Raw genomic sequence first — 27,104 nt, 5'->3', positions numbered from 1 at the left:
ATGTTGGAGCGAGAGCACCGTCGGGTGAGACAGAGGCCGAACGTGTACCCTTACAATGCAAGGTAAGTAATAGTGGTAAGCTGAAATACTTGAGGTATTATATAAACATTTATCTCCCCCTCTTCCTCCTCCTCCTCCTCCTCCTCCTCCTCCTCCTCCTCCTTCTTCTTCTTCTTCTTCTTCTTCATTCTTCATCTTCTTCTTCTTCTTCTTCTTCTTCTTCTTCTTCTTCTTCTTCTTCTTCTTCTTCTTCTTCTTCTTCTTCTTCTTCTTCCTCTTCTTCTTCTTCTTCTTCTTCTTCTTCTTCTTCTTCTTCTTCTTCTTCTTCTCTCTTCTTCTTCTTCTTCTTCTTCTTCTTCTTCTTCTTCTTCTTCAGTGATAGACCCTAGGTTCTTTTACGAGAAATGAGAGGTTTTGATTGATGGGCAATATTGTCTCGTGTTTTACCTGTATATTCCCCCTCATCTCTACTCATTCCTTCTAATGTGGGGTCCTTTTGAGACAAATACCGATATCTTGATTTCTGGATTTTTGGACTATGGTACAATTTAATGTCTATAATTTTTGGTGATCCTTTGGCTAAGTGGAGAGAGCCCAGATCTTTCACCGAAAAGACCAAGGTTTGATCTTTACGTACAAGAAAAAGAAGTACTCTCCAGACATTGACCTGAAATTTTATCCGGTTTCCATGCACTGAAAAACAAGACTGACTGATGAATTTAGTTTTTAATAATTACTTTTCTAAAAAGTAGTGGTATTATGTAACAAATATACTATATAATAAATATTCGGTATTCTTTGTAAATAAAAATGACAATTTAATCTTCGTGGGTCTTTTCATAACAAACTCAATCATAAGTTCCCGACAACATTACGCCCCTAAAACATGTTTTTTTTTTTGCGAAGAGCTATCATCACAGAACAATAAACAAACGATGGTTTCTGTGCAGTTAAATACCTCACGCTTAGCATGGCACCGTTCAGACGATCGTCATATATCGATCTTGTAGAAAAGAACAGTAACATTTATAAATTCATAAGGAACTATTATAGTATTGATGTAGCTTAAAGAAACAAACCTCGAGGCTCTTTCATACGTAACTTTCTATACATCAGCACTTCATACTTAAGTTTTCAATACCTGTGCATGTGTACAGTTGGTGTTTCTTTTAAAAGGTTTTTTAAAGTTGTCTTTAATATTTTCTTATGCTTTCTATAAAATCAATTTACTTATATTTAAATAAATAACATATATTATTACTATCATAGACGAAGTTTGTTTAGGGGGAGTACAATTACAGTCTGATCACACATGAAAATATATCCCAAATCCTTCTGCCTTCGCCTCAGTCCTCTGCCTTCCCTGCCAGTTCCTTGATCTTTCCCCTCCCCTTCACTTTTCATTCCTCTAAATCACATGTCTTCCCCTTAGCCTGCCCCCCACCCTACTCCAGTTCCCCGCCTTCTCCCCTTAGCCTTCCCCCTACTCAAGTCTCCCGCCTTCTCCCCTTAGTTACCCGCCTACTCCAGCCCCCGCCTTCTCCCCTTATGCCTCCCCCTACTCCAGTCCCCTGCCTTCTTCCCTTAGTTATCCGCCTACTCCAGCCCCCGCCTTCTCCCTCAGTCCCCAGCCTTCCCCTCAATCACCCGCCTACTCCAGTACCGGCCTACTTTAGTCCCCTGCCTGCCCCTTAGTCCCGCGCCTACTCTGGCCCCCTGTTATTTCCTGGTCCCCGTCTACCCGTCCCCCTCTTCCCGGTCAGTACACAAGCACCACCCTCATATACAATAGTATTTAGTCACACCACCCTCATAATTGATTTCACTTCTTTATCATTTAAAATACAATGCGTTATGAATTAATACAAGCGGATTATATCATTGTATTTCAGGGAGGAAGGAATCCCCAAGAACCGGACCACGTGCCCTTTGTTTTATCAGCAGGAGAAGGCATTGATAAAGGACCAGGAGTACATCCCTGGGGCCCCCTCTCTGACAGGTGAACATGTACCAAAGTAAGTGAACTCGTCTAATATTCTAAAAATAAACTGAAAATCATAAGGGTAACCAACTATGTAGATATGTATATCCAGACTTTATAGCGGACAGTCTGTCTAGAAAAGTGCATACTATTTTCATAGAGGCAAAACTTTTCTAAGAACACGTGGTGTCAGATATTTACATATTATATATTTTATATTATATGTATTGTGTTGTATTGTGTTGTTGTGTATTTGTATTGTGTTGTATTTGAATTGTGTTGTATTGTGTTGTGTTGTATTGTATTGTATTGTGTTGTGTTGTGTTGTATTGTATTGTGTTGTATTGTATTGTGTTGTGTCATTGTGTTGTATTGTATTGTGTTGTATTGTGTTGTGTTGTGTTGTATTGTATTGTGTTGTATTGTATTGTGTTGTGTCATGTCGTGTTGTATTGTAATGTATTGTGTTATATTGTGTTGTATTGTGTTATGTCGTGTCGTGTTGTATTGTATTGTGTTATATTGTGTATTATTGCATTGTGTTGTGTTGTATTGTATTGTGTTATATTGTGTTTTATTGCATTTTGTTGTGTTGTATTGTTTTGTATTGTGTTGTATTGTGTTGTATTGTATTGTGTTATGTCGTGTTGTGTTGTATTGTATTGTATTGTGTTATATTGTGTTGTATTATTTGGTATTGTGTTGTATTGTATTGTGTTGTGTCGTGTCGTGTTGTATTATTTGGTATTGTGTTGTATTGTATTGTGTTGTATTTGTATTGTATTGTTGTATTACTTTAAGAACACTTTAAAAAGTATATACTGAAAATAAACCCTTAACATTCACATAAGAAACAAGTTAAATAATATTTACCAAAACTTTCATCGTCAGATACTCGTTCTTTGTTCAATACAAATTACGTGCAACAGTCTCGATTGGTAAATGGCTATACAGTGTACTTATATACATCGTATCAGACACGCGTGCTGCTACTTTTCCACCAAAACAATGATCTCCCTGACTAAACCTTTCTATTATAAAATACATTTCTTTATCAGTCTCATTGAAATTCATTATACAGTGAGGTTCAACCAGTTGTAATTCTTTGAAAGTGTTAAATAAAAGTGACTTTTCATGTTGAAATCTTGACAAAGGTGTAGAACCTAAATAAAGCATGACTTGTTTAATGTACAAACGACATTTCCTCGCACTTAAACAAAGTCGATTGACGAATTTACATTTGTGTTAAAGCCACGCGGGTAGGGTCTTAGCACGAAGTGGGATTACAATCCACTAGTAATTGTCAATCTGTACTCTCATAGGCTGTTACGTTTGTTTACCGTTGTAACAGTAGAGCACTAGAAATGCTATACAAAGGGCAAATTGTTTCTCCACTTGGTTGGATCATACAATTTGCGTCCAAGACAACGTCAGAGCATACATACTGTACTTCCTCTTAGCCCTCTTATTTTCTGATTTATTATTTATTTATTTATTTGTTATGTGCTCAAATAATATATTCCCAACATTTGATCGGTAAATTGAACAAATCACCGTCCGTCCGTGGTCCGATGTCCGCCTGTCCTGAAAAACAGTTCTTGTTATCGCTATATCTTGAGAAGAACTCGATGGATCAATTTCAGATTTCATATGTATGTGCCTCTTGAACCCTAACCGTGCATTGTTTGATATTGAGAAATATCTAAAAAAATATATATATACAAACAAACAAAAAAAAAACCCCAAAAAACAAAAAAAAAAAAACCAATGTGGCCGACACACGGCCATCTTTGATTTTGACAGTAATTATTTTTATAAATTAATTTACATTAAAACCTGCCCTATCTGACATTCTTGGCCATAACCTATGTATTGGTCACATTAGAAAGCATGGCGGAATAGTAAGGTGTTCACTGGAAGTTTTTCCCAGGAAAATAATAACATAATTGATTGGATTATACAGATTATCGGAATATACAGTTGGTTTTAATTTTGACAGAATTAAAAATTGAAGTATTTCGAGAGTACTTTTCTAATTAGAAAACATTACATAAAACGATACTTTTATTTACCAAACAATGTTATGCACATATTAAGACAAAAATTTGATAAACTTGACAGGAACTAATCCGTTTCCTAATGTTTTGAAGGACAGAGTGAGAAAGGTGCAGAAATAGAAAAACAATTTCAACATGCACATACAGATTTTGAACGCCGGGTGTCATTTTCTTTCATTCTTTCTCGTTTTCTTTCTTTTTTCTTTCTACATATTTTTGTAGAAAGTACGTGTATTACGATTTCGGTCTGGGAATTTCGTTCTTTCTTTCTGTGCTCTCTCTCTCTCTCTCTCTTGAAGTACGATAGTACTGTAATCAAAACATCCGACCCACTATCTAAACCGACAGGAACTAATCCGTTTCCTCTCTCTCTCTCTCTCTCCCTCGAATTTCTCTCTCTCTCTCTCTCTCTCTCTCTCTCTCTCTCTCTCTCTCTCTCTCTCTCTCTCTCTCTCTCTCTCTCTCTCTCTCTCTCTCTCTCTCTCTCTCTCTCTGTAACTCTCTGTCTCTCTCTCCCCCCTCTCTCTCTCTCTCTCTCTCTCTCTCTCTCTCTCTCTCTCTAGATATGTCTGTAGAAAGCACGCGTGCAACTATTTCGGTCTGGGAATTTCTTTCTTGCTTTCTTTTCTTTCTTTTTTTTTCAATTTTTCTTTTTCTGAAAATATTTTTGTACGAAAATAGGAATTTATGATGCACTTTTCTTGTCACACTTTAAAAAAATTGAGCCGAATGATTTACCAGCGTTTTGTCAGAACCATATGTACGGTGCTGGTATGCGCTTACATATACCTGTCATCTTCACAATTTCACGAGATTGAAACGTTTGTCATTAGGTGAATGCATTTATCAAACGGTCTAACGACAATTTAAATCGTGTAAGCTATGAGGATTTTAAATAAATCGTTGAAGACGTTCTGATATACATGTTGAAAGAACTTGATAAAATTAAATTAGTTAGGACATTTTCAACTTTTTATATTGCTTCTGAAAGCAATAAATTTTTAAACATTTGATAGGATATTTTAGGTCAATTTCTTCAGTTTGTATCTGATAATCGTGTTATCAATATGAAGGTTCGTGTCATGGCGAGATGAAAGTGTTTTTATCAAACTGGTCCCCGCGTATTATTAACTATATAGGATTATCCACCTTTCCAGTGATTTAATGGAAACTTAAAGTTACAATATTGGTAAAGTTTATGAATTTTATGTTCGTCTACGAAACTATAAAAATGTAAATAATGAAGGGAAAAAAAAAAACAGAGAAATTTCGCTTGACTGAAAGTCACAAAACTGATCAAATAAATGAAATTATCAGCATTTGGTAACTCCTGTTTGTAGATATTTGGTGAAACTTTTTGGGAATTATCTACAGATACTAAAATGAAGTTAAGGTGTTATGACTTTTGTGTGTGTGTGGTTTTTTTGTTTTTTGTTTCCGTTTTTTGTTTGTTTTGTTTTTGTTTTTGTTTTTGTTTTTCTGTTTGTTTTGTTTTTGTTTTTGATTTTAATTTTTATTGTGTTTTTTGTATTTTTAAAATTTTTCTCTCAGTGATAAAATTACCATACATACATGATAATGTAAGTTGGTAGAAGGATCTTAGATCATTCATAGTTCAACAAAAGTGTTGTACCTCTAGATCGAACGATTTGCATTTAAAGAGTTTTCGTAGGAGTCAAGTGTATCTGTAACAGCAAGAATAAGGATTTTGATTGAATGGAATGAACTTGGGTGCAAAATGTTCTGCGAGTCTGAATGCACGTGTATCAGAGAGCCAAAACAGAAGATCTGGAGAAAAATTTGAAAAATCAGATTCATTCTGTTTAGAATAAATTGATTTCTTCCAGTCAGGCACCCGTGCATGTCATATTGATCACTTGGTTTGATAAAACGAGTCTCTCTGCTGGAGCTAATTCTAGATATTGGATGCAGACACCTGGGACAGGTATAGTTCTAATACTGACGACTGTTAATAAATTACTATGATATACTTAACATTAAACAACCTGTCATCTACATGGTGACCTCCCCTGCCTCGACCAAAGGTCCACAGGCACAACGCTAGGAGATCGAGTCCGTAATCTCAATCCCGTGCTCTCTCGACGTCGTGATGTCTCTTCCCCGCTTAACGTTGTCGATCCCTCGTTCATTCGAGGAACTGTATTGCGAGATGGCCTTCACGGATCGCCATATCTACAACAGACGACTGTTATGTACGTGTAACAGAGGTTCAAGGATTCGAACCCGGGGCCTCTGGTTTACACGTCTGACGCTCTGTCGATAAAGCTGAAGAGGAGTTCTCTGTAGCTAAACAGTATATTGCGTCTAGTATTTTATCAAGGATACATACGTGATCCGGAGGGGACATTTCACGATAGCTGTATCAAAGCACACTTTATGGTAGATCCGACCTTACAATCCTTGTACGTTATTCTTTCATTTTCTGTAGCTGAAATATCCTGACAGATGTATTTAATGTCATCATCTTAACGAAAAAAATCGACCTTCAACTATAGCAAGATTGATTCGAAACTGATGCTTATTGTAATTTAGAATCGCATGGGATGTTATGAATTTTTATTTTATTCCACAAATTTGCCTGCTTCCTTTGTTACACATGTCATGTTGACAGTTTTATTAAACATACCGTTAATACCGAAATATTGGTTCAAAAGTGAAAGCACTTTCAACGGAGGGGACATCTTAACCGAAAATTGAAATACAGTGTATGTCCCCTCCATCGAGACATATTACTTCATCTTAGCAAAAATAATTATACATATTTGGACATAAAATGATTGAGACGAATACTACATCATCCAACATGCACAAGCCTTACTATGCATTCTTACATTTCAACTCCAAATATAACACACATAAGTTTACTTTCAGTTTAAATATTGGTCTATACTTATATCGATCAAAGTCTTATCGGTAAAAGAAAATATCCTAAAAATACCAAATAAATGCAGTGCAAGTAAATGCGTTGCTGGTCGGTTGTTTATATGCCGCCATCTTGAAATGTCCCCTCCGGACCACATACACGACAATGCCAACCGCATCACCTCGAACGAGGAACAAACGCAAACAAACCATTTTATCTCGCATTATTAACGTTTTGGTTTTTGACCCTACAGTAAAGCTACTGAAGAGTTAACGTATAAAAGTATGTCTGTTGTCGTTTTCTCTGCTGTTCTTCTTATTTGTTGTATTTGGTGTTAATTCTAGCAGCTAAAATGGCGGGAAAAATCGATATATGTCTTCCCACGAATCCTATTTCCTTTTTTTCGTTTTTGACTGACTATTTCAGTTATGTCGATTTCTACCCCGGAAATTAGCTCATCAACCCTATTGGCTTTGCTCTTCGTCATTTAAATAATTGATCTAATTCATGTTTCAAAGTAATGCTCAGTTCTTTACCACGATAACAATAACCCGACAAGTCACGTCAGTGCAACACAACATAGCAAGTGAAAGAGAAACTATTACGATAATGGTGAGAATTCAAAGAGATTTTTAATGTTTAAACATAATTACGTTTTATAATGAAAATGTTCCCTATCATTTTAATATGTCCTCAATAAACTTTTCTTATTTCAATTAATTGTTTACTTTAAGACCCGGATGAAAACACCACAGTAATGAATCAATTTTTTCCATAGATTTTTATATTCTCCACGCGATTTAAACTAAAAAATACTGATTTAGGAAACAGTTATTTATAATATGTTTTAAAACAAGGAAGCTCGGATCAGATAAATTTTTTGAAAGATTAAACAACCTTCCCACACCCGAAAAATGAATAACTGTTCTTTCGAAAATTTTGGACAATTTTCGCGTGGAATTTTCAGTGTAATCCCGCTAAGCTAACAAAGCATTTTATCGCAGAATTGAAAAAAGTGACTTCTGGGTAGCATCGTCAGCTTGACGTGTCGCTAAAACGCAAATCACATTATTGGCTCAATTGATCTCTTAATTATCTTAAAGATTTGCTGAATAGTGGCTTACTTTTCTTAAGAAATCAATTTGAAACAGATCTATTGAAATACCTGTTTGTTTATACCAATGAAGTTGTGTGTTTATTCGCTATTTCTCAAATACAGTTTACGAGTCGTTTGTGGATTGTATCACTTTGTTTGAATGTATATATCGTCTGGAAGTTCAAATACGTTTGTTGAATAAAGCACAAGAAGAAATTTTATAAACACCGGAAAACTAGAAGGAAAATATACAAGGCTATGTGATGCTAGATCGTGAGAACGTTTCAATACAATCGTCACTAACATTACATGTTTACGTCACCTTGCTGAAAACTTTACCTCCTTTACTAGAGAATTCCACAAAACAATAAGAAACATGTCATGAATAATTATCACTTATATTGTGTAGATAGGATATGCATATGTAAATATAAAGTATCTTAGGTGAGATTTGTTTTTTGTATTAAGGGGGTATAGTACCTTTGTTATCCTAGGTCTCTCTCTTCCTAAAATACGGTACGAACTTTATAGCATGGTATTTTTTTCATATTTAAACTTAATACGTGCACATCATTCTAAGCAAGACACATGTTATTAAATCCTTCAGACAAATTGTTGAAAGAAAGTTTTAAAAAATAGTTCCATGGTAGATTTAATTTTGGTTTCGCTCACTCTACACTATTATTGAAAATGTTTCAAATTAATCATATGTTAGTTTCAAAACACAATTTCAGTGTCATTGAGTTTATTTGTAAGCCCCAGGGCGTATGAGATACAAGATACATGGCCTGATTCTTTCAAAGTTATTGAATAAATTAACTGTGGAAACAGTACATAAAACAGCACTAAGACTATCAGAATGCCTTTGAAATGCGTTTGTTTGTGTTCTTTTTTTATTTATCAGTTGAACCAAAAAGTGAGTTGAGTCCATGGTGATACTTAATCTTTTTTATATGTGGCGGTTCGCGAATTGGATTTTAGAATTCACTTACCTTATCAGGATTTAAACGCTAAAACAAACGCATGACTATTCCTGTTTTTATCTGGTAAACACATTTGTAATCTTTCACTATATATTAATTCTTAAATAAAGCCTTTATCTAAGTTGCTAAAAGTTTTTTGTCAGTTTTATCTTATCAGAAAAAAAATCGAAGACTGGAATTTATCTGCGTTCATGAAGCTTTAAGAAACCGCATATTCAACGAGGCTTGTACAACATAATGATAATACGAGTTAGGGCGTTGTTTGGATTACAACCAAAAGTGTAGTTACTTTTTTTCTAATCGAAAACGGTTAGGAAAGCAAATAAACCATAACTGATATAACTAAACATTATCTAAATCAAAATGATGCAAAGTTTTTGTCTTTTTAAATATTAGAACCTTAGTAACGAATTGCAGTCATGCAAATCTATTACATATTTATTGAAGTGATCTTTGTATGTGATCATAAATGTCTTTCTACTAATGTTGCTCACTTAGAATCACTTTATGACTGAATTTGTGTTATATCATCCAAACTATGGCTGATTTAAATCAACTCTGCAGTTTTTATCTACGATAAATGCATCTTTTTGGATAACATAATCAGTACGGAAGTCTTAAAATCCTGTTTAGAAAATATTTTCGTGAAATGAATAAAATGCATATGTTAATTTGTGGACCTTTGTCAACTCTCATTTTCATGTGAAAATACACGTGCGATGTTCAAACGAAAGTAACCAAACTTTAATCTGACGTGTTCAATGTGTATGTATTTAGTGTTGTAAGCTATTGGGCGGGTTTATCTTTAAGTAAAGTTTGAATATTATCATACAAGTAACCCCATATCAAAAGCCTAGTCAGCTTAACGTGCATTAGTCCAGTCATTATCTGTGATCTGCGACGATCAGGCAGATTTCCGCCGAAAATAAAAAAATGAAATATCATTTACGAATAATGACACAAATATATACTAAATATAATTTGAAAAAGACATCAGATTAGTTTGAAAATGTTACTTTATGTCTTTCTTATTAAGCTGTTTAAGCTTTTTATATAAAGTTCTGGACAGGATTGAAATATATATACCCTAGATGTATTGGGTATATTACCCACACGCCCGCGAGATATCGAAACGGTAGTCAGCTAAATGGTAGCATGTGAAGGGATTCAAATTTGAAAATCTGAGCTTTCTAAAGGGAAGGAGAAAAATAATTTAATTCGACAAATAGATAACTTTTACTGGTATTTGAATTCGTTCTTCATCACGTTGTGTTCGGATATCTGATTTAAAGGACTTTGTAGATCAATACACAAAGAACCTTGTTTCTAATACGGAGAGACATGTTCAATATGTAGATGTGTTAAACATATCACAAAGATGATTGGAAAATTTCAAGTTCAATTAAGGATTCTGACTTTGATCTGTCAGTGAAAATTATTATGGAGATTTGAACTTTGATTTTGAACAAACATTACGAGTAGAAGAAATGGGTCAGTGTTATAATTCAGTGTCTACTTTTCGCGTCATAATGGATAAAGTTTCCCTTCACGTGACTAAAAACAGGAAATACTGTTAATATGGCTGGAGGTTTTTGTCCGAAAGTTTCACTCAAACGTCGGACTGTTATGCACGATTCTTACGACAAACTGCATGGTCAGGACAGGTATGTAACCAGTATGTAAATCTGTTGTCTTTCAACAATTGTCTGTCTTAAGTAAAAAGTATAAACACATAGATATGGATCCTCGTTTTTAAAACCATCAGACAAACTATATTTCATGTATTTGTTGGATACATTGAAAAGATGTACTCAGAGTTGTCGTTCCTTGAAAGCGAGTGTCAAGAACGATAACTCTAAATAGTGGTGACTCCAGTCCCTCTGTTCGTCCGTCTATTAGAAACTAATGAACATGAATATGATTGTGGTCGCAGCTGTAATCCTACTTCAGATAAATTGAAATCTACATTAGCAAATAAGTCGCGAATGAAACTTTAACGCATTGGACCGATGCGTTAGTGTAGCATAATAATACAAATTAATGATGAAAACATTGTCACATTCCAGAAACAAATATAACAGCGCCTCCTGGCGGTCAGAAAACCAGATGAGGTACAAGGTCATCGACTTTTCTCGGGTATCTCCGGACAAGAAACCGTTCCTCCTGACAACACTCGATGCAAGACGTCACAATCCACAATCGAAAAATATTTTCCATATACATCGAATTAACCAGAAGGTATGGTCTTTTTTCCACTTGCAGCTGTATCTTTGTAACTGCAATACTGTTCTCCCCTTCTTTTAATCAACTCAACTCAAATCACTCACTCACTCACTCACTCAACTCACTCAACTCACTCACACTCGCTCGTTCGCCAGCTCCAAGTTACCATATTGTTTTGGTAGTGACAAGAAAAGTGTTGGTAATGATTGCGTACTTAAATGATGGATTTGACAAGGGAGATAACTCTCAAACAAACACATCCTGTCTGAGATAGCATACACCCTTAAGAAAGTAGGAATTTCTATTACCGTCTGTGAATTCTGGCATTACATTTTGTAAATATAGCTTTTCCATTGATCGATTTTATTGATTTCTACTTTATTGATATATTTAGTCGATTTGATATTTTTAAATGCCAGATTTAGCTATTGATTACGGCTAAATATTCACTTATCTGAATACTGATAACTGTGCACACATATACTCACAATTCTATCGTGGTGTTATTGTCGGGGACGTTTTAATGTCACAGTCAGGCGTGTGAACCTATTCGGTGTAACAATATTGAAGTAAACACAAATGTTTAGTCTTTAATGCTGTATTTTCACAGTATTTTCCCAACAATGTAGAACGCGGTATTGATTTCAACATTTGCCTTTATAACGAATTCGACAAATAGCATTGATGTGTTTACATTAGATGTCTGAGATTTGAACCAATTATAAATTCACCTTTAGCACTGGACATGTACCCTTAACATATAAAGAAATTACCAAATATCAAAACACAATAGCGTATGAATTGGTTATGAATTCTATCTTGGAGTTTACTTATTTAGATTGTTATTCTGCATTATAGAATTCAAATACAAACATTCCACTAGTGATAGGAACGAAAACCGTTTAGGCGCTTCCAATTGGCTGATGTGACCGGTTAAAACAGACCGATTGAAATTAGAGCAATGTTTTCAAAACACAGTTCACTCTTCCAATACATAATTTAATTATTTGGTTTATTATGTTTTAAACCCATTTTAACATTGTCCACCTACAATTAATTCAAACACGTATATTTTATTATCCGTTTTGTAACCAAGGGATATTTGATAATTTGTGCCTTGGGTAAACTGAAATATTGATACATTTCTTTGAAAATAAATTTGATAGTTACATAATAAACAAATGAATAAATAACAAAATAAATAAATAAATGAATAAATAAATAGATAAATGAAATTGATGCGTAGTATATGAATGGATGTTACGAAAGGTATGTCCATTGGTAATTCCAACCTGAAATAAATACTGTGGTCGGATACATATTCAGATCCCTGAATTGGTATTCTTTGAGCTATTGTTGGCTGACATCCAGAACTGATAAGGTACTCAATTTCGATAAATCAGAATTTCATTACTATGCGCTAATATATTTCCCGTTTTCTCGAAGTCTTACAAATTGGACCATTCTATAATGTCATGCTATTCCGTGAAGGCCGACATGACAATGATTTAATGTAGTCTAATTTCCAAAACTAACAGAGTTATTGAAGACGATATATATATATATAGATAGAGTGAAACGAAGGGAAGTAACCCTATGAGATTATCATGCTAATTATAATATGTTATATCTGCTCATATCGAACGACACCAAAAACACCCATATGCCTTTTATTAAAAATTAAATGTGACTGGTACCTGTTCTCAAATTAAGAATAGCTATTCTCTACCAGTATTACTAAAGGTGCAGTGCATTGTCAATACACGTTAATGCTAGATCAATTTTTTTATTTGCAAATTCATGGTCCGTTGAGGTATGTAGCACGAAATTAAGGCTATCGGTACCATTCTAGAAAATGAAGAAAGAAAATAGCTTTTAAAAAGATTACAATATTCATACCACGAACCGAATAATTACAAATTAATATTTAAAAAGTAAATCTCGTTCAGTTTCAGAGTTTTTGCCTTCAACCTGCTTAAACACGTTCCGTCTGTCAAAGGAGCTAAAACTTTAAGTTACGGTTCAATCGGTCATGCCAGCTAATGGCAATACATTTCAAGTAAACAGTCAATCATAAAGTCGATTTTCACTTATCGAATATGGTGGCTAATAGATCCTAAAGTACAGGTACGTTGTGTGAAACTATTTCTGTGTGTACAAGTACAGAGTAAATGTAATTACGTTTTTTATGTTGCAGTATGTAGATTAAATCGGGAATATACTTAGGTTTATGAAAGAAATGGTTATAGCTAGTGTTCTGCTGTACAAGAAAATTCGTCAGTTTTGGAGGATTTCTTAAGCATTTTAACACTATGTCTTATCAATAACACAAATGTATATTGATATTAAATGACGATGTACAGGTTTGGAGGAATATGTTGCAGGTAAGTGGGGTTTTTTTTTATACTTATTGGGGCATGTGTATATGTCTGTGTATGTGTATAGTGGAGGTATGGTCACTAGGGGTATGGTCAGTGGTGGTGGGGTTGGGGGAGGTATGGTCAGTGGGGGTTGGGTTGGGGGAGGTATGGTCAGTGGGGTGGGGTCGGGGGAGGTATGGTCAGTGGGGGTGGGGTTAAGGGAGGTATGATCAGGGGTGGGGTGGGGTTGGGGGAGGTATGGTCCATGGGGATGGGATTGGGGGAGGTATGGTAATGGGGGTTGGGGTTGGGGGAGGTATGGTCAGTGGGGTTGGGGAAGGTATGGTCAGTGGGGTTGGGGGAGGTTTTGTCAATGGAATGTGGTTGGGGAATTGGAGAATGGGATGTGCTTGTTTAACACGTGTGGTTCGTTTAATATAACCTGTTGGTACTTAATGGTGACCTTTCCTTTCTGTAGCCGATATGTTGCGTCCAATCATGGCCAGATGATCCAAAGGACATGGATAAAAAAGATAAAGGAACATCCATATATATGACGTCATTTAAAGAAAAGGCAAATTCAGAGTTGCCCAAGTTTATTAACAGAAGCATGAAAGAAAGGAGAGCGGAGGGCATAGGTAAGTAGATATCACAGACCTCATGTCCCTATTATCTACAGCTAACGTCTTGAGTTTTGTATCTGTTTCTGCTAATATTCATGCAACCGTCAGGACCTTTGAAGACGGGGGTCAATGGGGAAATCAAAGCACAGATAGTGAGGAAAATATAAAGTTTTCGGGGGACTGCAATGGGGGCCGCAATGGGGGCCGCAAAGGGGGCCGCAGATGTACTTTTGTCTGTTATTTATCTCCTCGGTAAACGACACGGACGAAAACCAATGATTGCACAAGGAAACCTGTATATGTCACTTCTTATGATAATGCACAAACGTATTGTTATAAATGTCTATTGATGTAAGGGAGGCAATTGTGAATTTTAATGTTCTTATTTGTCTCCAATATTGAACTCTTTTGTAAAAAAAAAAAATAATAATAAAAAGGTTTGGAAAGGAAGGAGATTAAGAACTTACCATTACAAAAGTTAATGTAAATTTCTGCCAAAGAACTATCATATTACACAACAATACAGGAGGCCATATGTGCTCCAGTTTCTCTTTCACGGTAGACATTTTAGAAATCACCCCGACCTGCAGAGGTTGCCATACAATTAGGGGCTTGTTACAACAAAGTTAGCTACAGCAGGGGTATAACTATTGCTTCCTGGACTCCAGAACGGCGTGTTTGAGCTATGACTGTAGAAAAGCGAAAACCCCGTAAGAAGTAAAATGTCTTATATGATATAAAAAAAATCAGTAAAATTTCCGTAAACTGATTACATCTCAAAATAACAACTGAAAATCTTTGAACTGTTTGCCCTCAATTTAGGAGGGAATTCTTTTCGTCAATTCTTCAAACGAGTTTTCTTTGTTAAAATGAATTGAATGAGTATCAGACTATCACACAGTGATAACGTATAGAAACAGCTGTCTTTTGGCTTATACTACACCCTATTTTATATTTTATACTACAACCAGCGCTGCGTTTATTTGTACACATCTGTCATGTTTACTTTTACTGTATTCGGCAATGACGTTAAATTGCAATCCATCCCAGAGTGCATTGCGGTACCCCAATAGTATATCTGTGAACGGTTCATGCCATTTCAAGATTCTTGATAAAAAACGTATTGTGTCCAATAATATAGAATTTCATCATTTCTCGGTATTGTAATTTGTGCAGTTATTTTGAAAATAGATGTTTGTTCATCTATGAAAAGACTATATTAATGTATATGGTTATAAATGTTATGGATTATATCGCGGAAGATTAATTTGGAGTAAACAGTCACCAACCGTCGTGTTTACATTTTGTACCTTCACTTTATATCTACCTACGTGTTCTTTACACATATTGTGATATACTGTAACATCAGTGATAACTGATGATAATTAGACTGCAATATTAGCACATAACCTCTCAAAAAATCCAAAACGTTGGGGTTTTTTTTACGCTGATTGAGGGCACACAAAACGGTCTACAGCTGTGTCCTTCGTTAGTGTTGTCAGGGATGCCACGATAGTTTTGCATGACGTCAATCTTTGACCCTGGCATTAAGGTCAACTTTTGCTTTGAGACAATGACCCTGTATTATTCTATTTATTAACTGTTCATGCTTGTATGATTTTAATTTTCTTCTAGTGCCTTTCAATCTTCCTGCCGAAAATTTTGATGTCAGGTCAGAGATGATGCTTCCCGTCTGTGAGACAGTGAGTATCATACCAACCCTGTACCATATCTATACCATCCCTGTGTAGTATCCTACCATCCCTGTACCATTCCTGTACCTTCACTGTGAAGTATCATACAATCCCTGTACCGTCCCTGTGAAGTATCATACCATCCCTGTACCATCTCTGTATCATCCCGGTGAAGTATCATACCATCTCTGTACCATTCCTGTACCATCCCTGTGAAGTATCATATCATCCCTGTACCATCCCTGTGAAGTATCATACTATTCCTGTACCATCCCTGTACCATCCCTGTGAAGTATCATACCATCCCTCTACCATCCCTGTGAAGTATCATAACATCCCTGTACTATCCCTGTACCATATCTGTACCATCCCTGTATCATCCCGGTGAAGTATCATACCATCAATGTACCATCCCTGTACCTTCCCTGTGAAGTGTGATACCATCCCAGTACCATTCCTGTGAAGTATCATATCCTCCCTGTACCATCCCTGTACCATCTCTGTACCTTCACTGTGAAGTAATATAACATCCCTGTACCATCCCTGTGAAGTATCATACCATCCCTGTACCATCCCTGTGAAGTATCATATCATCCCTGTGAAGTATCATCTCATCCCTGTACCATCCCTGTGAAGTATCATATCATCCCTGTACCATCCCTGTGAAGTATCATATCATTCCTGTACCATCCCTGTGAAGTATCAGTATCATAACATCCCTGTACCATCCCGGTGAAGTATCATACCATCAATGTACCATCCCTGTATCATATCTGTACCATTCCTGTACCATCCCGGTGAAGTATCATACCATCAATGTACCATCCCTGTACCTTCCCTGTGAAGTATAATACCATCCCAGTACCATCCCAGTACCATCCCTGTACCATCTCTGTACCTTCACTGTAAAGTAATATAACATCCCTGTACCATCCCTGTGAAGTATCATACCATTCCTGTACCATCCCTGTACCATCCCTGTGAAGTATCATATCATTCCTGTACCATCACTGTGAAGTATCATACCATCCCTGTATCATTCCTGTGAAGTATCATACCATTCCTGTGAAGTATCATACCATCCCTCTACCATCCTTGTGAAGTATCAGAACATCCCTGTACCATATCTGTACCATCCCTGTATCATCCTGGTGAAGTATCATACCATTCCTGTACCATCCCTGTACCATCTCTGTACCATCCCTGTACCATTCCTTTACCATCCCTGTACCATCTCTGTACCTTCACTGTAAAGTAATATAACATCCCTGTACCAACCCTGTGAAGTATCATACCATTCCTGTACCATCCCTGTACCATCCCTGTGAAGTATCATATCATTCCTGTACCATCACTGTGAAGTATCATACCATCCCTGTATCATTCCTGTGAAGTATCATACCATTCCTGTGAAGTATCATACCATCCCTCTACCATCCTTGTGAAGTATCAGAACATCCCTGTACCATATCTGTACCATCCCTGTACCATCCCGGTGAAGTATCATACCATTCCTGTACCATCCCTGTACCATCTCTGTACCATCCCTGTACCATTCCTTTACCATCCCTATGAAGTGTCATACCATCACTGTACCATCCCTGTGAAGTATCATACCATCCCTGTGAAGTAGCATACTATCCCAGTACCATCCCTGTACCATCCCTGTACGATCTCTGTGAAGTAATATAACATCCCTGTACCATCCCTGTGAAGTGTCATACCATCCCTGTACCATCCCTGTACCATCTCTGTGAAGTAATATATGTAATGGTATTTTTCTATATCAGTCAAGGTACCATCTCAAATCAATTCAAATGACTTTTCAACCACAGCTGGTTGAGATTTCGGGCAGTTGGAAAGAATTCTGTGAACTCATAGTTATAGACGTATAGAGTTTAAACCTGCTTTCGCTTTCACTAGCTTATTAGACAAAAATTGTTCAATCAATGAGATAGAGAAATACAAAAACATGTCGCCACTGTTCACAACGCGACAAAAATTCTACCCTATTTCATGGTATTATTGGTGAACAGTTCCGTGTTCTGAATCTCAGTCATCGGTCGATCTGGCCCAAAACCATTGCTAGATATACTCATAATGATATCTTGTTTCTTTGTCAATATTGCTTGTGCTTTCACAAGACATACGGTACCTTACGTCATCAACATAGTCTTCAAAGAAAATTGCAGCTCTAAATGTTTGTTTCTAAATGAGCCAATCATAAGTGCCGTTACATTTCAGACACGGATTCCGTCAGCACCACACCCACACAAGTATTTACTTCGGAGGCGGAAAGTCCCGCCACAGTTTCAGTGTAAGTAAACACATTTGATAAGACATGCACAGTTCACTACATAATCGTGCTGTTATGTAAATATTATAGTACAATATTATATTTTGTCTGTTATATGCCTTTCAGTTTTTACATTTGTTTCAAAGACGTGATAAAAATTACGTTTCATGCAATTAGAGAGCAATTGAGATGGAAAATTCCTTATATGGTCTTCTAGAATTAAAATAATTAAAATCGCAATTTTGGTTCACATGAGTTTGTCAAGCATCGGTCAAAATTGTGGTAGTCGCGACATAAAGCGCCACCTAGCGATTGCGATTAAAACAGTTTGTTGACTCTGACTTTTATTGTACTATATACAGCCTACGGGATATTCTATAACAACAAAGGTGAACCTGTGAGGTCCCAGTCTGTAGACCGCCCCCTGTCGAGACCTCCGCCCATGAACGACAACTCAGCTCACGTGAGCATCACGAGTCTGTGTGGACATGACTTCACGCGGAGGCGATATATAGCGCCACCTTCTGGTATCTTAAATGTCACGAGTAAGTTTCTCACAGCTTTAATATTATTTTGCAATTACGCACCAGGCTTGTTATGAGGGTAAGTGTTCATTGTGTAGGAATAAATCAAACTATACTGGGAGGTAGTGAAAACCCTGTATACACATTGCCAACACTTTTTAAGGTACTTTGGCGACATCTGGCGGAGGAGTCCATCAGTATAGGGGCGATAGTGTGTACGAGGAGATTACCGTAATTCGTGTTTTATTTTCTAAGACAGGAAGTAATTTAATAGGATTCTGGATTTTTAAAAAATGAGGTGTACTCTTTCCGTTTTAATGCAGCGTGCCAGATAATCGTGCTGGGAAATCCCTTTCCAATTAGCATTTAGCCGCAATACACTACTCGCCTAGAGGAATCGTTTAGATCGGTTCAACGGAAAATTGACGTCTTGAATAATATCACTAGCGGAGGCGTTGAAATGAATAATGACTTGTTGCATAATACTCTCTGTAATTGTGACGAGTTTAAAAAAAAGTACGTCCTCATTGCTTCAGGTTGTGTAATTTTTGGTTCCGTGAATTTACGTCATCCACGGTATAAGCCTATATCCCAGGGTGTGTAGCTGGTTTCGAGATCATAACCGTTTGTGTACATATGTAGCATGTATGATATTAACGGCAATGTCGGAATTTATTATGTTTTTTTTTTTTTTTTTGATGAAAGGAAGAAAGTGTCTCCGTACATTTGAGAATATTTTATATTTCATTTCAGATTTTGATGGTGGCGCCAAGGCGATCGGAAGTCATCGATTTGACGAGAAATACTTACCTTTTATACGGGCAAAGTCGGTCATCTGAATCCCCACTGCTCCGTTCTCCGTGCCGGAATTGTCATGTAAAACGCGGGACTGTTTACTGGAATGAAATTTCGTTGAGGAACAATTTTAAATATATACATTAAAAGTTATCTATAATTTGTAAAATATATTTTATTTACATATTAACTGTGATAAAACAACAAAATGTATTACTGCATATTTTGTAATTTTTCCACATTTTTTTTTTATTTTAATTTAATTAAAAAAATTATTGATGACAAGTATTATTTTAGATGTGTTTATTTATTATGAATTTTGAATAAGAGACACACTCGTATCTAAAATCGCAATGCCTTCTTTGTTATTTATTTAAAATATGGTTTCATAAACTTTCAAGATTTGAACATATTCTTGTTATATATGCCAGACTTGACGAAAACAGTAAAAAAAAACCCGCAGGGATCGTGCATGGCTGCCAATAACATTTGCTCTTTATTTGCTTTATTTTTCCACTTCTTTTCTCCTTCCTTCTATCCTCTTACTTTCCCTGATCACTTGATAAGGACAAAAGACAACAAGAAACCAATATACATAGACAATGAAGTTCAGCAGATAGTGATAGGAAACTGTCAAAATCGGAAATAGCTGCTGGATATTTTTCAATCGGCCTAAAAATGTTCGATGCGTTACTAAACTGTATTAAGCAAATGGAACCCTGCACATTTGAGAATTATTAATTTAAATGTAAACGCTAAGAAATCCTATAAATATAAGATGTTAAATAGCATATAACCTTAACTCAGAAACAGCCAAATAATATATTAACTAGCACATCTATATTGTGTAAGGTAGTATATATCCTAAGCTCTTACACAAATCTCAGGTATAATGTGTAAGGTAGCATACATCCTTAACTCTTACACAAATCACAGGTATAATGTGTAAGGTAGCATATGACATGAAGTCTTACACAAATTACAAGTATAATGTGTAAGGTATCATACAGCCTTAACTCTAACATAAATCACAGTTATAATGTGTAAGGTATCATACAGCCATAACTCTTAACACAAACCACAGGTTTATTGTGTAAGGTAGCATATGACATGAAGTCTTACACAAATCACAGGTATAATGTGTAAGGTAGCATATATCCTTTACTCTTACACAAATCACAGGTATAATGTTTAAGGTAGCATATATCATTGACTCTTACACAAATCACAGGTATAATGTATAAGGTAGCATATATCCTTAACTCTATAACACAAACCACAGGTATAATGTGTAAGGTAGCATATGACATGAAGTCTTACACAAATCACATGTATCATGTTCAAGGTAGCATACAGCCTTAACTCTAACACAAATCACAGGTATCATGTGCAAGGTAGCATACAGCCTTAACTCTAACACAAATCACAGGTATCATGTGCAAGGTAGCATACAGCCTTAACTCTTACACAAATCACAAGTATAATGTGTAAGGTAGCAAACAACACAAACAAAATTCAGACATATCCTAGAACTAAATATATAATGTAATATGATTATATTGATTTTTAACTACAAATCATAAGTGAAGAAATGCATATTGTAATGTTAAAAACTTCATATTTGTGATCCGACCTTGAAATTATACATAGCAAGGAAAACCGATATTTACGTAGCGTAGAAAATGCCACCTTTTCAATAATAATAGAAGGAGAACATAGGATTTAATTTGACGAGATTCTGTTAAATTTGTTAAATTTTGTTTAAGTTTGATAAGACAAAAAAAATATTAAAAAAAACTAAAAAAAAAAAAAAAATGAAAAAGACTACAATGACCAGTCTTTTTAATCTTTCGATGTTTCTGGTTGAAAGACAAAAGAAATGTACAGTATAGAACAGGTGATAGGTAATATCAATGTTTTTGCGAGCAAAGGGACGTAACCGTCGCGTGAAATACAAAAATGATTTGATATCTGAGGCATAAGGTCCACATGATATTTTTATAATCCTCGGAAAATACACTGTAGTCAATAGAAATATATTGCATTATGTAAACATGGTACCGGGAGCTCATTCGTCATCTGAACTTGAGCTACTTTCTGATTCCGCTTCAGGCTCCGGTTCTGGTTCCGGTTCTGGTTCCGGATCCGGTTCCGGTTCTTCAATCGGATCAGTCATGACTTCTGCTTCCGCTGTTTCCAATTCTGTCATGACCTCAACTTCCGCTGTTTCCAATTCCGTATTTGTTTCAGCTTCTTTTGGATTCGAGAAAATATTTTTCAATTGCTTCTTAACTTTCTTACAGTTTTTCTCGTGAACTTTTTCTCCCTCAATGTCTTCCATGATATCTTTGAGACCCCGCCAATCTCGGCAGCAGACAGACGATATAGATATCCCCGCCTTTTTCATTTCACGCAAACCATCTCGGTTTTCCTCGTCGTCGCCTTCGCATTCAACGCCGCGGAGTTTTACAAGTTTCAAACTAATACAAAGTTTCTTTTCTTGTTCCTGTAGTGATACAACAAACTCGCTGAAAGGCTTCGAGAACGAGGCTAACGGTGAATAGTTCATGTATAATTCTATATGGATATCGTCACCTTCTAAAATGAAGGGATCGTTTGAAAGAAAATCGAAACATTTTTCGTCTGCTCTCTGTTCGTCGCCTGCTTCTGAATGAAAAATATTATTCTGACTTTGTTTCCCGCCATCTTTCTTCACCACGCAAACAGTCACTGTATCTTCCGGAAGTTCATCCTCCTTATATCCGGTGTCCCACAGGATGTAGAACTCTGGCAGGTAAAGACACCTCTCGTCCGCCATTTTGAAATGTTGAGCTACAAAATAAATATGAAGATGTGTTTAGTATAACTACAGATTTTACATTTTGAGTCAAATAATGTCATCCAAGGCTTCACCAATACAGCGTCATTATTGCGCACGTGTGCATCGAATCGGCGACGGTTTGCCGTCGAGATGACTTTTCCGCTTGACTGATTACACCGCTGTTAGGAAATAATTTATGCTAATTTAAATTAGTTTTAATCAACAGAAGACAGTAACATGCACGGACAAATAAATATATGAACTGAATGTTAACGAGAAATATGTGTCACGACTGCCTGCGAATCGTTGTCCTTAAAAACGACAACATATGCTGTAACATAGGCGATACAATATATGTTAGCTTTATGTAGGCCTACAATGCAATCTATGGGAGAAGGCATTTCTAAGTTTGGGATAAAAACAAAATTTGTTTCTTATCCCATTTGTTACATTGAGAAATTAATGTAATTTTGAAATCAAATGCATGGATTTGTCAGATTGGATATACTGAGGGGAATTCGAAAGATGGACTTTATCACAGTGTTTTTGTCAATTCTTTATCACTATATGAAGTGACTGTAAATTCAATGACTTGCATACGTAAATAATTTAAACCATCAAGTTATGTTTGTCGTTTGCAGAATAAATGATGAAACAGTCTATTTTAATAGTTACACATTCATGATGTATACTGAACTATATATAGTGACATAGGTTTGCTCCACGTGTGACACACGTGTAAGGACATAGGTGTATAAGCTGATCCGGCCGTACACTGATTCACCGGAGTCAGCAATAAGTTGATACATGTATGTGGGATTCCTGAGAGAAAATGATGAATTTTAAACAATATACTACGCCTAAGTAATATGCCACGTACATGTTGAAGATACTATTTATCAATTGGAAAGACAATAAGATATCGTAATACAGAACACACCTATACACTTACCTGTCTGTTCCGCTACGTTCTCCCCGCCTACCTAACAAAGATGGCGGACACAGGCGTAAGCTATATTTACACAGTAAGAGTGAGTTATACCTATACAATATTGGAAAGTAAACAATCACACCTTTTCCGTGTCTAACTAGCCGTAACCTACAGTATTATATGTGTGACACATTGGATTCCAAACGTTTTACCCAAATGTTTATCAGTGAATACAATTTGTTTAAACCAACTTTGACACCTAGTCTACCTGCAGAGATTCGTGTTTTATAAACACAGAAAGGTTGAAGATGTTATCGGAGGGTTTTTTTAATTTTCCCGAAGATATTGATTGAAGATTTATATGTAATTAAAAGGTATAAAAAGCCGAATTCTAGCGACCCAGCCACATTCGACATTTAGAAAATTGTTTATATATTTTACAACAACGCGATGGTTACAAATCCTACATCGACAGAAAGAAAAATAATATTCTTTCTACTAATTTGCATATGTGCATATATGTCAAAGCATGTTCTAGAGTATTTCTTCTCATTTCTCCTAACCACTTTACTTGTCATGAGGCAAAATATTTTACTCCGGTCAGCCATGGGTCTATATATTTTACTCTGGTCAGCCATGGTTCTAAATATTTTACTCCGGTCAGCCATGGGTCTATATATTTTACTCTGGTCAGCCATGGGTCTATATATTTTCTCTGGTCAGCCATGGGTCTATATATTTTCTCTGGTCAGCCATGGGTCTATATATTTTCTCTGGTCAGCCATGGGTCTATATATTTCCTCCGGTCAGTCATGGGTCTATATATTTTACTCTGGTCAGCCATGGGTCTATATATTTTCTCTGGTCAGCCATGGGTCTATATATTTTCTTCGGTCAGCCATGGGTCTATATATTTTACTCTGGTCAGCCATGGGTCTATATATTTTCTCCGGTCAGCCATGGGTCTATATATTTTCTCCGGTCAGCCATGGGTCTATATATTTTACTCTGGTCAGCCATGGTTCTAAATATTTTACTCCGGTCAGCCATGGGTCTATATATTTTACTCTGGTCAGCCATGGGTCTATATATTTTACTCCGGTCAGCAATGGTTCTATATATTTTATTCTGGTCTGCCATGGTTCTAAATATTTTACTCCGGTCAGCCATGGGGTCTATATATTTTACTCTGGTCAGCCATGGGTCTATATATTTTCTCTGGTCAGCCATGGGTCTATATATTTTACTCTGGTCAGCCATGGGTCTATATATTTTACTCCGGTCAGCCATGGGTCTATATATTTTCTCCGGTCAGCCATGGATGTGTTTAACGGGTTGGTGAGTTGGGACAGCTGTAGCGTACTTGTCTTTCACCTAGATGCCTGGGGTTCGATACCCCGAGCGGAAGTAAAAAGGTGTAAGGTTCAACAGTTCGACTTGAGGGTTTTCTTTGGTACTGTATTCCAGCTAATTTGATTTAAACATATTTATTGCCCCAATATTGAGCAGAGGATTAGGCACAAGTTATTTCAACTTATGACCGCCTTTTCCTCTAATACAATACATGATAAATATTTACATGATAACATTAACAAGGCATACATAATATATTTAACATTTAGTACATTTTACTTAAAATCTGTTGCTGGATTTGATAAAAATTTGCACGTGTCTGAATACTTCTGTATTGGTGGTTAGGGACAGATTTTCATTTCCAAATAAAAATAGATGTAAATTCACTTGATCTAAATTCAACATGTTTATACTTTGAAAAAATGATATTCTTACTCTATTATAAAGCTTACATTCTAGGAAAAAATGACCAACATCCTCACAGTAGTGTCAACAAGCACACGATGGGTTATCAACAATCTTAACACGGAACAAATCACTTTTCAAAGAGCTGCACTGATGTCTGAGTCTCGTATGTAATATATTTAGCTTACGTTCGCCAAAATTATAATAAGATGGAGGACAAGAATTAGCGTCATTAGATAAAGAAGATTTAAAAGCATTCAAAGATGGTAATGTTCTTATTGAATTGTCTAGCGAATTCCACAGACGTAAACTTGATGGCAGAAAAGAAGAGTTACTTAGGGAGAGTCTGAAAGAAGGAATGATATAATCATGTTGGTTCCGTAAATTATACTGATTGTTGTAACCCACTGTGTTTGGCAAAAAGGGCCGATAAATAAAAAGGGGTTAAATTATTTATCATTTTGTATAATACATTTAACTTTCGTGTCTTCCTTCTCTCTGATAATGTTTCCAATCCCGTTTCAAAATATAGTGATTCATTACTAGCATACAAAGGTAAACCTGTTATAACTCGAGCCGCTTCTCTTTGTGCTTTCTCTAATTTCTCAGAATCCAAAACAGAGCAACCATCCCATACCTCACAAGCATATTCAAAAACAGGTAGAATGAAGGATTTATATATTTTTAACAGAGAATCTCTTTTTAACAAGTATTTCAGTTTTCGTAAAACATTAATTTTTTTCATAACCGAGCTATATATTGCCTCAACATGGCTCCCCCACTTTCCACTTGAATTAAAATTTACTCCTAAGTGTCTGTGAACTTCTGTAAAACTTAAAATTTCTCTGTCAAAAAATAAATCTAGATCCCCGTCAGTATTGACTGAATTTGAAATAAAAAGGACATCTGTTTTTAGAGGGTTAAAAGAAACCAACCAACGTTTAGCCCACTGATTTAAAGATTCAAGGTCCCTGTTGAGAACAGTCTGTAATTCGTGACATGAAAAAGCAGAATGAAATAATGATGTATCGTCTGCAAATAACCTAGAGGCCGACTCAAGAGCATCTGAAATATCATTGATATATAACAAAAAAAGAAACGGCCCGAGTATTGAGCCTTGGGGTACACCAGCGTCGATATTACCTAGACCGGAATAAGAATTTCCAATTAAAACTTTCTGTTTACGCTGGTGAAGATAATTTGTGAACCAATTTAACAATGATCCCGAAATTCCATAAGATTCCAATTTAGCTATCAGGCCCCTGTGCCAAACACGATCGAAAGGTTTAGATATATCACAAAAAATAATACAAGTGTGTTTTTTTTCTTCTAAAGCAGTACAAATATTATGGTAAATTTCAATAAGTTGATAAACAGGAGAATGACTAGGCATAAAGCCGGACTGATAGTGATAAAACAAACGATTGTCAAACAAATAATTATACAAGTGTTTGTAAACTACACGCTCGAAAACTTTACCTACTGTAGATAGAAGGGATATTGGTCTATAATTACATGGCGTATGACGGTCACCCTTTTTGAAAAGTGGCATTACAGTTGCAAGTTTCCATTTGTTTGAATACACACCTAAAGAAAGAGACATGTTAAAAAGTAGTTCAAGTGGTTTACAGATAGAATTTGCAGTGTACTTCAGCACATGATGACTAATCCCATCCCCTCCCGAGGCTTTCCCTAGTTTTAAAATCTGTGAAACATCTTTTATTTCCAAATAGTTTAACCTGAGAGATACAAAGCGTTTATCAGTTTTGGATTCAATAATCGGAACTGGGACATCAACATCATTAACATGAGTAATGCTACAAAAATAGTTATTAAGTAATCGCGCTTTATCGTCATCGTTAGAAAAGGTAATATTGCTCGTTTGGTCCGTCATTGAAGGGATGTGTTGATAATGTCCGCCGGATTTCATAAGTCGTTTTACTAGTTTCCAGTAAGATTTAGGATCAGAAGAAAGGTATTCATCAATAAGTCCATGGACATTTTCGTAAAAGAGAAGTCTAGCATGTTTTTTCATATAATTTACCTTGTTCCTCTGAGCTTTAAATTTGTCAATGTCT

The 27,104-nt window shown here is 36.0% G+C and overlaps 2 protein-coding genes across 3 annotated transcripts; one reads left to right on the top strand and one right to left on the bottom strand.

Moving 5' to 3' along the window:
- On the top strand, positions 1-19,560 carry LOC132552961 (uncharacterized). The gene is made up of 8 exons (XM_060217162.1): positions 1-62; positions 1,893-2,015; positions 11,068-11,239; positions 14,063-14,222; positions 15,843-15,910; positions 18,146-18,218; positions 18,560-18,742; positions 19,475-19,560. Exons 1-8 carry the CDS (start codon positions 1-3, stop codon positions 19,558-19,560), a joined length of 927 nt encoding a protein of 308 aa, XP_060073145.1.
- Positions 19,561-21,357: 1,797 nt separating this feature from the next.
- On the bottom strand, positions 21,358-23,314 carry LOC132552922 (protein KASH5-like). Of its 2 annotated transcripts, none has more exons than XM_060217123.1 (2): positions 23,290-23,314; positions 21,358-22,348 (listed from the first exon to the last, which is right to left on the bottom strand). In XM_060217123.1, the coding sequence occupies exon 2, from the start codon at positions 22,332-22,334 to the stop codon at positions 21,585-21,587; it is 750 nt and encodes a 249-aa protein (XP_060073106.1). In that variant the 5' UTR covers positions 22,335-22,348; positions 23,290-23,314; the 3' UTR covers positions 21,358-21,584. The 2 variants fall into 2 exon arrangements, with proteins under 2 accessions (XP_060073106.1, XP_060073107.1); XM_060217124.1 differs by having other exon boundaries at positions 23,278-23,301.
- Positions 23,315-27,104: the final 3,790 nt, after the last annotated feature.

This window comes from Ylistrum balloti, unplaced genomic scaffold (assembly GCF_031769215.1).
Source record: "Ylistrum balloti isolate Yb309-2 unplaced genomic scaffold, AGI_CSIRO_Ybal_v1 Utg370288, whole genome shotgun sequence".
Taxonomy (NCBI): Eukaryota; Metazoa; Mollusca; class Bivalvia; order Pectinida; family Pectinidae; genus Ylistrum; species Ylistrum balloti.
This window is presented reverse-complemented; position numbering and strand designations above follow the sequence as displayed.